Source organism: Cupressus sempervirens, chromosome 9 (genome assembly GCF_028749045.1).
Source record: "Cupressus sempervirens isolate cs-2001-9-10 chromosome 9, ASM2874904v1, whole genome shotgun sequence".
NCBI lineage: Eukaryota > Viridiplantae > Streptophyta > Pinopsida > Cupressales > Cupressaceae > Cupressus > Cupressus sempervirens.
The window spans coordinates 89,094,261-89,110,043 of NC_143126.1; the positions used below are offsets into that span (position 1 = coordinate 89,094,261).

At 35.2% G+C, this 15,783-nt stretch overlaps 1 protein-coding gene across 2 annotated transcripts in view; it reads left to right on the forward strand.

Annotated features, from left to right (window-relative positions):
* Positions 1-14,809, forward strand: part of LOC149537761 (lipid droplet phospholipase 1-like) — a 69,599-nt gene extending 54,790 nt beyond the window's left edge. For both annotated transcript variants that reach the window (XM_089799145.1, XM_089799146.1), the window contains exons 9-10: positions 11,503-11,600; positions 14,411-14,809. In XM_089799145.1, coding sequence (XP_089655271.1) covers positions 11,503-11,600; positions 14,411-14,482 — 170 coding nt within the window. In that variant the 3' untranslated portion in view covers positions 14,483-14,809. The remainder of the gene's footprint in view (positions 1-11,502; positions 11,601-14,410) is intronic.
* The last annotated feature ends 974 nt before the right edge of the window (positions 14,810-15,783 follow it).

The following is a 15,783-nucleotide window of genomic DNA, read 5'->3' on the forward strand; positions in this document are numbered from 1 at the left end:
TGGAAAAAATGCTTTCACAAACTTCCCCAACACACATCCTTTGCATACATCATCATGCTATGTGCTCACCTGCGGAACACCACTCCTAACTCTAATAGTTATGGGTGATTTCCAATCCTTATGCTTGATCAACACATGTGCCCCTCTAAAGAATACATTATACCTTTATCCTGAAGGACAAATACAAAATTCAAATTCATACGTAAGCATGGCACATGCAACACATCATGAAGTGGAATTATCTTTTCGTTCTCCCTCTAAAACTAAATAGGGTCTCCCTTTCCCAACTAAGTTGAGTTTGGACAAGTTCCCCATAGAAATTTGGATATTGGTGTTCTCCTTATAACTGGAGAAGTATCTCTAACTCTTTTGTATGAAATGACACCTCACAATCTCTATACCAAACACACTGTGAGGTTGAGCGAACTATACAAGCTATGACTACAAACTAATCTTCCATTCTACTAGAGAGCTCTTTTGCACTTGTTGAAGCTACCACCTGCTTCTTTCCCTTCTTCTCATTCTTCTTCCTTTCCGGGCAATCATTGAGATACTGACCATACTTGTGACAACCAAAGCACTTGATATTAGATAGGTCCTTCTCACTTTGTGAATTCGATACTTTACTAAACCCCTTCTTCGCTTTACCTTTTCCCACTAGGGCAAAATTTTCTCGTTTCACCTCACTTTTTTGACTCTTGTTGTCCCTAGTGAGAAGACTTAGTCTAAACTCTGCCTGAGTAAAATCAGTCCATAGTAGATCCCAACTTGGTAATGTGTCTCGTCCACTGACAGCTTAAACAAAGACAACCTAGTGCTTAGTAAACCCATTTAGGGCTATTCGTACTAGCTTATTATCACTAGGGCTATCTCCAATAGTTGCTAACTCTTCCTTGACAAGTCTAAGCTTGGCAAGGTAACTTGTGATGTCTTTTCCTTGGTTCATTCGGGTATTCTTCAACTTCTCTCTTAGAGTCAACTTCCTATTGGTGGTAGCATTCTACTACAGATTCATAATGGCGTCCCACATTTTCTTTGATATATCTAGCTCCGAGGTATGTGAAACAATATGGTCCTTGATACCATCAAGAGTTATCCTCCTCACCTTGGCATTGTCCTTCTTGTATGTTGCAAGTTGTGTTGCATTTGTTGGTACAACTACAACTGTGGTAACATAATCCTTGATACCATTCTCTTCCAACAATAAAGAAATTCTAGCTTTACATACACCAAAATTTGAGGCACCATCCAATTTGTCTTGATCTCTCAAACCAGCTGAAGCTATCTCAAGGAATAAAAGCAGCTAAAGAGGCCAAACTAGGTTTTATAAACTTTTAATTTCTTTTCTAGGGAAAATCTTTTCTACCCTCAACACTGCTCTGATACTATGTGAAAATTCCTATTGTAGTCACCGATTATTTATCTCCTATCTTAAACGATTATTTAACTGCTGAAAATTAATTCACAACTAATAGTGAAAAATACACAACTGCAACTTCACCAAAATATACGGAAAGAAATTTTTAAAACACAATGAACACATTATTTTCGGACAAATCGTCCTTGGAAAAACTCTTAAGGGAAAACCAGTTCTACAGGTGAGGAATTATATTAAATTTCAGCGAATTAAGAGATACAAAATTCCTTGCCTCTTACTGGCAGAACTCCTACAATCTCCCAATTTCTCCTACTGATATTTCCCCACTACTATCACTACACCCTTGCTAATACTGTAAGACTATTCACTATCACTGCAAATTACATCTCAAACTTGTGTTCTCCAAATGGTCCCCTGACCCCCTTTTATACTACTCCCATTGGAAAACCAACAGCTGAGATTGATTCTCTTTTGACGATTGAGATTAAAATAAAAACAACTTAGCAAATTAGTTTCTAGTTGTTTCTGAAAGGAGTTAATTAATTACTAAACAATTGTCTTTACTTTAACCAATTTGTTTAGTGAAACAATTATTTACTAAATTCTGGTGAGTGGACAAACAGCTGTCATTAAGGCTGGTCTTGATGCCTTGCCAAAAATAGAAATGCTAGATAAATGGCTTACTATAAATGGCAAGTGTACCAAACTGACCCAAACGAAGAACAATCTTGTACACTCCTGACCTTGGGAAGTGAATTGGCCCACTGAACTGCCAACTAGGTCTCTCTAATTATTTAACTTACAAGGCTCACTGATAAGCTAATCTACACTACAACCCAAGGTGAGCTAAATGTTAAAGTTGTAATTCAGTCAGATAAGATATATATATGAAATATGTAACTAATGATATATAAACATTATAAATAATTAATATGCAATATCTCTAATATATATATTACTTTATTCATTTTAATAAACAATTGCATATTGTATATCAGAATTACATACCATATTAAAGTCTGAATTGACTGACAAACTAATTAGACTGTGGCAGTTTTGTTACCATCAAATAGTGGTTATATGGTGTTTGTATTAAGAAGTTGAGAGTGACGTGGAAAGTCATGACCCGATGGGTCGCGACTCCATGTTGGAGTCGTCCCATCCGGAAGTGACTCCTCGTCACTTATATATTCCCTAAACCTGCGTTTCAACAAACGAAAGGAAACACAAAAAGTATTAACGTCTTTCAAAGGTAAGTTAAAGCGCATAACCATATTGAACACATTGAATTATATTCTTGCCTTGGTTACTGGTCAACGGACTTCATTCATCATATTAAATGTTAATATATCTTTCAAAGCCTCCTTTCATCGGTGAACACTAATGTCTTCAAAGTCTTCCATGATTGTAAATCTCAAAGAGTTTGGCAGCGCTTAAGACATTCTGATTTCATAAAAATACATTTATGTATCGCAGTCGTTTATTTGTCTATTACCATGGAGAGTTCATCTTCATCAGTCAAAGTTTGGTGTAACCTTTGACAAGCACGAGTTCATCTTCATCAGTCAAAGTTTGGTGTAACCTCTGACAAGCACTGTCAGTTCAATCAGAGACAAGTCTGCAGTTTTCAAAGTGTAAAGGATAAAGCAAATACTGATATAGAGTATTTCAAAGTTGATATATATATATATAGACACACGCACATGCACATCAAAAGGTTTAAAAATATATGTATTAAAATATACAAAGGACTCAAAAGCTCTTAAATATAATTCAGTGAATCAAATATATCTGATCACCAAAATTCAACATGTTATCAGAGCCTAGTTAAGAGACGATCCTGATCAGATTTATATATTGAATGCTCTCAAATATCCTGAAATTCTTTATCTATCAAAATGGTAAACGGTATGAAGGTAGATGATAGACTCGACGGTGATTTAAATTACGCAGGGTGGAAATTACGAATGAAGTTAATCCTAAAAGAGAATGACCTAAAGCAATTTATTGAAAAACCTGATCAACCACCAAGGGGAAGTGATGAATTGAATAAATGGGAGAAGGGTAACATTAGAGCCATGAAATTAATTGTGGACGGTGTTAAGGATTGTCTACTTCCTATTATTTCTGAATTAGACACAACACAAGAAATGTTTAAAGCAAGTCAAGAAATATTTGAGATAAACAATACCACTAGAATTCAACTCTGAAAGACAATCTCTCAAACATTAAGATGAAAAAAGGAGAATCTGTTGCTTCATATTTTCATGAGGATAACAGAACTAAGGAACCGACTTTCTACGATTGGTCAAATCTATGATGAGAAAGAATTAGCCATGATTGCTCTAAAGGGACTGCCACCATCATGGAAAACTTTTAGACAAGGAGTATGTGCTCGATCCAAGATTCCTAAACTTGCTCTACTCAAGGCTGACTGCATACAAGAGGAGTGCATGTTAAAGTCTCAAGATGATACTTCCACTAGAGATGATATTCAGATTCTCGCCACTACATTAAAAAGGAAAAAGGGAAAGTACTCTGATAGTAAACATTCACACAGAGACAAAGAGACTACTCCAAAATACAATGTTACAGTTGCGACAACTATGGGCACACCGCAACAATATGGCCTAACATACTTAAACATCAAGCTTTCTTCGCTGAAGTCAGTAATCCAAAATTGGACTCGGAGTTTTCTCCATTCTAATGAAATGTCCTTTAAATTAATGTAAATCTTGGATTTAGAGGGAGTTCACAATCATTTACTATCCACACCAAACCTCTATTGAGGTAAAACTTGGTATGTTGTTATTATTGAGAAGAGTCTCAAAATATTTGATTATTGTATTGATGAATTACTTATTGTTCATATGGGCCTTGTGTATATTATGAGGAAGTGACAACTTCCAAATGATTATTATTTGTATTTGCAAAAGTTATTGAAAAGTAACGACCTTACAATAACTTAATTTCTATCATGTTAGATTATATTATTGCATGGTGGATTAAGTTTCTTAAACAGACCATGACCATCTATTGTGATAAGACATTTTATGATGTTTGAAGATCACGATAGATGATAAATTGTATGGTGGATTAAGTTCCTTAAACAGACCATGGCCATCTATTGTTATAAGACATGTTATGATTGTGATAGTGCTATCAGGATTTAACTATGTGATTTTGAGTCAAACTCATTGACCCATGTTTCATGAGTAGTGATTCAGCATGAATCCATCTCTCATGAGAATAAATGGAACACTTAACACTCATTGGATCTAGGGTTGCAAGCTTTGGGTTTAGCCATGGAGGAGACTCTGTAGTTAAGTGGGCTCAGGCTGGAGTAGTACTGGGATGGGTGACCTCCCAGGAAATCCCAGTGCTTCACCCCTCTGAGCATCACCTAGATCCAATGAGTGATAAGTGTTCCATTTAGTCTCATGAGAGATGGATTCATGTTGAATCACTATTCATGAAACATGGGTCAATGAGTTTGACTCAAAATCACTCAGTTAAGTCCTGATAGCAATATCACAATTTGACTTGCTTGGAAATCATCTCCTACTTATCACATGTTATGATGTTTGAAGAAGATCAGAATAGATGATAAGTTGCATGGTGGATTAAGTTCCTTAAATAGACCATGGCCATCTATTGTGATAAGACATCTTATGATGTTTGAAGTAGATTACTGTAGATGATATCATGCATGGTGGATTAAGTTCCTTAAACAGACCATGGCCTTCTATTGTGATGGACATATTATGTCTAATCAGATCACAATAGGTGATAACTTGCATGGTGGATTAAATTCCTTAAATAGACCATGGCCTTTCTTCATATTACAATGAGGTAATATTTATTTTGTGTTTTATCCTTCTTCATTAAGAGGGAGTGTTAAAGTTGTAATTCAGTCTTATAAGATATATATAAGAAATACGTAACTAATGATATATAAACATTATAAATATGCAATATCTCCAATCTATATATATATGTAAACAATTGCATATTATATATCAGAATTACATACCATATTAAAGTCTGAATTGACCGACAAACTAATTATACTGTGGCAGTTTTGTTACTGTCAAATAGTAGTTTTATGGTGTTTGTATTAAGTAGTTGAGAGTGACGTGGAAAGTCGCAACCCGATGGGTCATGACTCCACGTTGGTGTCACCCCATGGGGAAGTGACTCCCCATCACTTATATATTCCCTAAACCTACGTTTCAACAAACCAAAGGAAACACAAAAAGCATTAGCGTCTTTCAAAGGTAAGTTAAAGCGCATAATCATATCGAACACATTGAATCATATTCTCACCTTGGTTACTGGTCAACAGACTTCATTCATCATATTAAATACTAATATATCTGTCAAAGCCTCCTTTCATTGGTGAACACTAACATCTTCAAAGTCTTCCATGATTGTAAATTTCAAAGTTTATATATATATCAAAAGGTTTATAAATATATATATATATATATATTAAAATATACGAAAGCACTCAAAAGCTCTTAAATATAATTCAGTGAATCAAATATATCTGATCACCAAAATTCAACACTAAAATGGGGTTTTCTTCAGTAAAGTATTAATGAATCATGAGATGTCACAACACCAGATCAAGGATATTTCTTGATCTAGCAACATTGAATATTAGAACTAACACAAAGTATAATATGATAGGACCATTACGTAACATATCTGTGCCTATTTTGGAGACAAAGATCCCCATGAATGAATGATTAGGTCTTCGATCATTAAGTGCCTCTGTGAACCTGAATACCTAAGAAATTGATGTCAGCGTTTATGTATGAGATATCTTTGTGCCTTGAAACACCTAATGTAATTTGTAGTTGAATATGATGATTATGAGAATATGTGGTTCATCTGCTATGAAATATTGCAATGGGTACGTTAGCCGCAGTGACTAAATTGGGGGATAGCAATTGCATATGATAACAATGATTGCATTTCTATATATCTGATTTTTGACAATTATTTCTTTGTACATGATTGTTTTTCATTGAATGCTTCATCATATTGTTGCCTCGGTCTTCCCAAAAGATATATCATTTAGAAAATAAATATAGAATACATGAGCAAGGATTCAAAATATGAAGTAAATGAGTGATAGTGACAAAGGCAAAAAGTCAGTCAGGGAAGTGTCATTTGAAATGAGATAAGAATAGTCAAAGATATTAATAAAGATTGCTGGTGGAGGATGGTGATGGACAACCAAGAAATGTACAGGGTTTGACAGAAATAAAAAGGGAATAATGCTGGTAGATTTTAGGAATGCGTTAAAGAATATAATTTTATGTTGGCAGATGTGAAGTAGATGACTTAGAACAAGAATTGAGACATCTCCTGGAGAAGACTGATAAGGAGAAATTTTCTATATTCTAGCTTAGCATGACTTATACCTACACTCACTTACCTAAGGTGGAGGATATTTCAAGCCAAAACCAGCTTATCCTTGTGAGAATTGGTTGAATAGTTAAATAATAGATGAGTATTTGAGGAACAAAAACATGCCTTTGCTACAACAGGTTGCAGAACTGGTTGAATAGCTAAATAAGAATTTGAGGAAGGAAAAACTTTTCATTACTACGATGATTGCCATGTTGGATTATTCAAAAGCATCTCCTGTGATGGTGCCAGGCTTATTTTCATGGCCTGCTATAATGTTTTCTTATGTTTTATTGTCTGCTGTATTCTGGAACACTGCAATTGGTATCCTAAGAGTATCGACTGTTTCAGTTTTCATAACGGTTAACTTCTGTGACTTCGTACAATAATATATAAATCATGTCTTGCAATAAGCATAAACATGGTCATAGACTCATAGCCAAGGCATGGCTTATGATAGAGAAAGAACCTTCTCTCTTGAAAGTATGGTACTTAAAGCATGGAAAAATAAACTTTTATATATTACTTCTGTTATCTGTCATTTGCTTCTTTGGTCAATTGGGATCTCTGATTTATTATTATTTATATTACTTCCACACAAATAACACATCTGGATTCTTATAAGTCACCTTCTGATGTTTATTGGGATATTTTATAAGACACTCCTGACAGTACTGTTAAGCATGCAAAAATAGGATAAATTCACAAGAATGCCAACTGAAACTTGGTATGCCAAAGTAATACAAGTGAAATATTTATGGCCAACGATTGCTGGGAGAGCCATCTTGAATATTTTTTTCCCAACAACAGTTGAAGGTGCAGCAGCCATAGATTGTTAAATAGAAAGTTTGCATTGAAATTTTTTGTTCTGATTTATTTATATTACTTCGACACATATGACACATCTACATTCTTATAAGATATTCTCTGATGTTTATTGGGATCTTTTATAAGACACTCCTGACAGTACTGTTAAGCATGCAAAAATAGGATAAGTTCACAAGAATGCCAACTGAAACTTGGTATGCCAAAGTAAGACAAGTGAAATATTTATGGCCAACGATTGCTGGGAGAGCCATTTTGAATAATTTTTTCCCAACAACAGTTGAAGGTGCAGCCATAGATTGTTAAATGGAAAGTTTGCTTTGAAAATTTTGTTTTATAATAAACTCAAGGAATATTGATACTTAACAGTCTCAACATTACTAGAGAGACAACCTCTGAGATGGCTTTGATAAACATGGCCAAATATTGCTCAAAAGACCTCTCCTCACGTAAGTAGCACTATAGTGGAGAATTAATCTCATGAAACATTGAAACATCACCTTTCATCTGGTCTTCTGTATGAAATCTCCTATAAACAGCTGAAACTTTTTCCAATCAGTATTGCAACTATTTATGATCACTGATCTTCTAGTTAAAGATTTCTTGGAGAGAGATCCTCATCAAGAATTGGGATAAATGCAGTTCATTTCAGCATGTCACCATGACCCTACAGTCTTGGCATGCGTAGACTTTTTAGAGGTCATAAAAAAATTTTGACTCCTGTTTGCCACCTCTACTATGCGGAGAAATCTGTTATGCCAAACCTTGTGTTGTCTTGATTTGATTGCCAGACCTTGGTGGAATATTAGCCACCCCAGGATATTACTTTTTGTAAAACTTTTGAGTTTGAAACAGTTTGGTGCTACCACTTCCATTCACTTTGGGGCTACAGCCCCCATCAATTATGCAGTCAGGGAGAAATAGCCTAGGCATTAGCACTCTTATATTAATCTTTGCAACAAGGGCCTTGGCCTTGAATAGACAACTTGCCCCAGTTTTGCGAAATTGATGATATATTGGTTTCTGTCTTCGTTATCTTATGTGCTTGATTTAAATTCCATCTTGCCATTGTTGCAACTCTTTATTCAAAAAATTCCGTGATCAGGTAACCCTTTTCTCACCAAGGAAATAAATGTCCATATAGGTGTCACAGCTACATTCCAAGCATAATGTGGCTTCACATACTGGTAGGGAATATGGTTAAAATGCCTTGCCAGATGACCTGCATTAGCTTAAATTGGCTTGACCTCAATAGGTAAAAAGCCCTGCAATTTCTATTAAATCACATTAGCTGAACCTTGCTTGAAAGTTATTGGAGGTTTCTAATCCAGTGCAAAGTAAAATTTCGCCAAGCCTCACTGTCACTCCTCTAACTAACCATTTCCATGCTTAAGCTTTCCCTTAAGCTTTTATGTTGGAGATTCAATAGCCTCTCGAATCCTTGGTAGTGTGCAAGTGTTCCATAGTAATGGAATTTCTTTCATCCCTCCTTCCTCTCCAAATATGTTTAATTTGAGCTACATCTTACGTATTTCATTAGTCTCATTAGGCAAAAAAGAAAAAAGAAGAAGAAAACTAGTATTTCCACCTTATCTCTAAATTTTCCGCAATTGCACTTTTCCAAAGAGGATATACTAGAAGGGATAGTTAAGGAAGACATATTACCAGTGTAACACCTGTGCTAGGGTATGTTGGGATGTCAGGATGGGTTTCGGACAGGGGGACAAATGGCCTGAATTTCGAGATGGCAGGGGGACGGCGGCAGTTGGGAGAGGGTGGGGGGGAGGGTTAGGGGGGTGCTGTATACTATACAAGCAGAATCTGAAATGCTAGTTACGAAATGATGTTTCAGCATAATATAGGAAATTGAAATAATTGAACATAGCAAAATTGCAACACAAACCAAAACCGTGAAGATTCAACATAGTAATATATTGCATACCCAATAGTAACATTCAAAAATCAAAATCAAAATAGAATTTGATGTACCTGTCCCAGCGGTGGTGTGGTTGCAGAATGGCATAGGTGGGGAAACTTGGGTACTCCAGGTACCTAGTGTGTGAATGTCCCCAAATTTCATTGTATGTTTTCCCTTATTTTAACATGTTTCCACATTTTGTCTAGCCAACTTGGAGATCTAGCTTGAGCAGTAAGGAAAAACTTTTATATTTTCTTCGCACCAACTATAGTTGAGTTAGTTTAGGTTTTAAAGTTAAATCATGGAAATATCCAACAAACTGTTGCAAGCACATGCATGTATGGCACTAGAAGTAGAATGGGGATGTTAATGTTCATTGAAAATGCAGAGATGATGAGGGAGGAGCCAACTTTATCAGATTTGAATGCAATGGATTATTTTTTGTCTCTTATTTTGGCATGTCAGTGAGTGATAATCTCAACTGTTAAGAGGAGAACTTGCAAGATTCTTTCAGGTTATTGAATCTTTCTTTCTTCTTGTTGCACAATGTGGATCTCTTAAGAGGAGAAAATTTTCTTGCAAGATGCTTTCAGGTTACTGAACATTTTGATTCTCAAAAATTGTAGTAGGAAATCTTCTATCCTGCTATCACTGGGAATTTTAGGTGTATTCTCTTGTTCCATGTATACTGTTATAAAAATGTTGATGTTGATCTTTCTCCACCAAGGATCATAAAAATTAATTGTCAATAGATGTATTAAGTAGTTGCATTTCAAATTGCATTCATGATTATTTATTCTGATAAGAAGAAAATTGTTTAAATGTCAACTGGTACTGTTAACAAAAGTATGGTAGTGGGAATTTTAGGATATTCCATTACAATAAAAATGGAAAGTGTATGAGGACTATGAGCTGGAAAAGCGTGTAAAGAATTTATTTAAAGAAAGCATAAGTAGAGGTAAATAAAATTGGGTAAACCATAGCCACATCACAAAATGATAAATAGCATTGAAATATGAGGATTCCTTAAGGGAAACAAGTAACAGATGCAGATGAAAGCTGGAGATTTCCCTGGGAATTTGCATTAGATCACATGTACAATGTATCAATATTTGGGGTAGAGTGATTAATACCATCCTCCACCACCACAACTCGTAATATGACACCCGAGAATGACAAGTCTAAGGGGGTAAACTAGGTGGATACAAGAGATGCTTGACATTCCTACTCTAAAGGTAAATTGGAAGGCTGTAATCAACACGGGAATCACTATTCATTTGTGGACAAGCTCAATCCAGCAGATCCTTGTAGATTGTTGTTTAAAAAATAACGGAAACTACACAAAACATGCATAATCCTGCAGATCCTTTGTAGAGCGTTGTTCAAAAAGTAATGGAAACTACACCAAACATGCATATCTGGCAAATCCTTTGTAGAGTGTTGTTTAAAAAATAATGGAAACTACACAAAACATGCATAAACTTGTTGAAACTATATAGAATTGATTCTAGAACTTGTTGGCTGTGAAGGAAGACTGAATTTAAATTAGGCGAGTCTACCATATTTTTCTTTCGACTGGTATGAGTACACCATGTCCTTGTTTGGAAATAATATTTTTGTAAGAGTGCAGGTGCTTGTGCTCCATCTAAGTTTGTTCCTGTTGTCCGATACTTAAGGTCAAATATCATCAAATTACATCAATTGAACTATGACTAAATATATGTTTTGTAACTATGACCAATAAATTGCAATGTAATATAGTTGTATCAATGAAATGTCACACCAGTAGGAGCTAGTTTTGTTATTGACTGCACTGAAAAGAAATTGAAATCTTGAATTCTTCCAGCTCTAATTCACAATGTTTACAAAGCCATGTATGCTAATAGTATTTTGCATTGTCGCATTTCATTTTCTTTTGACAAATTGTAACCATATTTATCTAAATGGATTCTTTTGATTGCAGAGGAAATGATTGCAAGTCTTACTCAAGTACCATGGGAAAGAGTTGATGTATGTTTTTACAGAAGCAAGCAACGATTCCTTGCTCACAGTACAATTCAGGTGAGCACACAAAGAAATGTCATATGATAATTTATATAGGATCTGTGATAGATCCCCAATTCCAGTGACCTTGGAAAGTGATGCTTGTTTCAAAATTTGAGACTTTGACCGCAATTTTGTACCCTTGAATAGACCTCATAGGATTCTGATTTCTTTTTGGTCTTTTTCTCGTTTTCAAGTTTTTAGGTGTTTTTGAAAATATATGCAAGTAAATGACAAATAACAAATAACTTCGAACTAAGAATGATGAGCAGCATTCAAATATTGAAAACACTTAACAATTTGGAAATGATTCAAATCATACTAGGCATAATATTCGGATTTTTGCAGTCAAAGAAATAAATATTTCAAATGGATTTGCTGCTGTCTACAATGAACCTGACACCAGCTGTAGAAGGGTTTTACAATCACAAAAGATGGAGAGCTTGCTGTTACAAACCCTTGTATGATCTCCAAACTGCAAAAGTGGCTGCTAATAAAGAATGGCGCCCACAATATGAGTCTGAGCTGCCTTTGGAATAGTACCTTCCAACCCCAATACTGAATCACCAAGTCCTTGTTGAGGTTTGCGTCCCAACACTTCAGGCTGGGGATTTTCGTCCCAAGCCTCCAAATCGCTCCACTAGAGCAGTTTCCAATCTCACAAGTTTCAAATGTCAAAAGATACCCCACAATTTGGTCTTCATCTCCTTATAACTCCTTCCAAGTGCAAATCGAACCCTAAATGAGAATTACACTTTGTGCTTTATAATAAAATAACATTTTCCCAAATAAAGGCGTCCAGGCTATAGGAAAAATATTACTTTATTAAAATGTCATAACTCAAAGCGCCAAAAAGTCTCCGGATAGTGGAAATAATTTATAATAATTCAAAACCTTTCCAACAAGCTATAACACAAGGTCACATCTGACCAAATGAAGCCATATTCCCCTTATTACTCTGAAATGGCTATATAAATAGCCTTGTTATAAATTATATAAATATATTAAAATATTTTCGATTTTGCCTCCGAAAGCCTAGACTAACCAAATAAATGTGAAACTAACCGTGTCACCTATCTGTGACTCATACCAGACGAGATGGGTCAACTAGCAGTCCCTTCTCTATAATCTAGGGGTGCTCCTAGAAACTAGAGAACACACCTTGTCATCCTGAAACTGAAACCATGGAATGGTCCCGTGGAACCTCACATCTGGAAACTGCCACATCCTCCTAAAATGTAGGGATACCCCTAAAATCAAGGAACTGCACCCAACTGGCTCCCAACTGCTTGTAAAGTCAAGTGCGGTCACTAAATATCCTGTACAAGTCTCTATCCACAACTGCTAGCCTACGAGACCCTCATGATAGGCTAACTCACATAACTCTGCTAGTCAAACTAAAGAGGGGACATGACAATCTGTTAATAATTTAGATCATCAAAATGGAAAATGGAAACCAGTAATCTTCTAAAAGCCCACTTTACACTGTCATCTACAAACCGAATTTTTTTGAGCTTAAAAATTATCTAAATGTATGCAACATTACCAAAGATAAAATGGTTTCCACAGTCTGCTCGCAACTTGACTTTTCTACTAGCATTTAAGTCCTTTACCAGGCAAGAGCAAGTCATCTGGTGGAAAACAAAGCATGGAAAATATATGTATCAGTAGCTTGATAACACACATGTAATTATATCTTGTCATGAAAATTCATGTCTCGGATGCATTGTCTAATACTACATCCAAATAATGCGTACTTGAGTGATGGATTCTGATTTAGGTGCATTCCTTCCAGTGGAATAGATGCCAAAAATAATGGTTTGGGCATGTTCCTAAAGCTAGAAACACAATCAGATCAGGAGTGGAAGCTAGGTTTTGGTTCTAGGTAGCATCTTTTGGAAAATCTATGACCTTGGAATTGCTTCAGTCCAGAGGTAAGATTGGCTCAACAAGTGAATCGTGCGATTCTGATTTTTATTATTTTAAATTGCACGTTCATCTATTTTTTTAAGTTTGACAACAAAGATGCCACTCAAGGCAATGACACACTTTCTTAAAAACATGTAGCATGCCGAGAGATGGGCCTTGTTATTTGGTATGTCAAATGATTTCTGGTGCTTTTCAGATATTGCATGGCAAAGGATACCTGAGAGTTGAATCTAAATTTGCTGGCTCCTGTTTTAGATATCAAACTTTGAAATAGGATTTGTGTTTGTGAAATTTTTTAAATTGTGCAATTCTGGAGAATTTTTAATAGCTAAAATAATTGTTTTAGGTTCCCGTCTTAAGCATCCTTTTAAATGAATTATCATCAACGTGTTCTATATGTTCAAATCAAAGATTACCGCTGCACTTTCTTGCTTCAGTGGGGAATGACTGTCAAATCCTGTCCTTGGGATGGCAGAAGATAAAGGCTAAAATCTTTGGTTGTGCATCCTTTTTAAGGGTCAAAATTGTTATAATGGCTTATAGTTTGACTTGACTTGTTGAGTTCGCTGAAAGGATTTTAGTTCATAAAAGCACTTATTGGACTTGGTTAAAACTTGAAAATAATAATCTTAAATAGAAAATCTCATAGTTTGGATTATGCTTGTCAATTTGCCTCTTAAAATGTAGTGTCAAATAGTGCCTCTAATATTATCAAATTATTTAGCCTATTAAGTCGCACGGCTGCACCAATGGTAGTGTTTGGTAAAATGTAGATAACATTTCCTTCTCGTAGTTGTAATACGTTATTATTTTTGGTTTAGGGCTGGTCATATTTCTTGGCTTTTATGGATACAACTTGCTTTCAATTATGCTGATTTTTTGTGGATTTGTTGGTCCAGGTAAAATGGTACTGGATGCAGTCAGAAGGTGCTGATGTAATATGCCATATGATTGATAATTTTGTCATCTAATTTTGCCAGAGTTGCAAAGGTTTTATATCTCATTAAACTTTTAAAATGTACTATCCTTCCAAGATCAGAGAATTTGGCTATCATTTTATGTAGGCTGTTACGTACTTTTCGGAATCTTCTACTCTCAGAAGTTGAAGAGAATAGCTGGTCTTTACGTAGTTATAAGCCACTACATTAGTGGCTTTCCCCCTCCTCATTTTGTTGATTTAATTTTAAGTGTTATTAATGGCTAAATCAACCGGTTTTTGGTGCCGTGCCAGCAACCTCACGACTGTAATCTATGGTAATTGCAGAATCAATTTTATCATCGTTATGTGCAATTTGACATACTTTTCCAAACAATTTAACTACACTTAGATGTGGCGATCAAATAATGTATTTTAAAATGCAAGTTTGCATCAATTGCGTTCTAATTATGTAAATTCACCGTTGATAAGTGCTGAAACGCAATCGTTATTCTCACATTTTGTTTTCTGGCAAACAAACACAGAACATGCCAAATTACCAACAGCATTAAGCCTGCGAGTCTCTGGTACTCTTGTAGAGTTGGGGTGTTGAGTTGCAGCAAAAGTTAAACTTTCTCGACTTGGCTGGCTCAGAAGCATTAAATTTATTTATTTATTTTGTCATCAGTGAAGATGCATATTTATTGGTAGATCGGGAAAAAACAAGACTTCGCAGAGCGGTGTTTAATGATTAACCTCATTTTGATTAAAATGTAATTGTCAGTACTGAACATTTAATTTAATCCTTCTAATTTAGACTGAAATCGCTCCAAAAGAAACCTTGGGCAAATGAGAATACTTATCTCAAATTGAGAGATTGATCACATTCATACACAATAGATTCTATTTGTCCAGATCAATTTGTTTTATTTATTATCAAACTACAATTAAGTTATGAAAAAACATAGGCTGACTTATATTTGCCAAATCCGGAATTTTGTTGCAGGTCACATTTCAGAGTATGATGCTTGATCATCGATCAATGCTAAATGCCAAAAACAAAAAAAATTTAAATGCTTGATCATTGATCTATGTTCATAACTTTAATAAAATTGATTACACTAAATTACTGAATTACAAAATGAAAATTTAGTTTAGGAAATATAACCTTTTCAATGTTCATCAATCATTATAGGGATTATCAAAAAAAAAAGTATGGGATTTTCAGCGGCTGCAAGTAAATCATCATCATTATTAAAAGCTAAAGCGGTTTCACTAGCGTTAGATGTACCATATGGTGTGTCATCATCAACAACATCAATCATAGTGGCTATAGCAAGATCTTGAGTGGGTGCA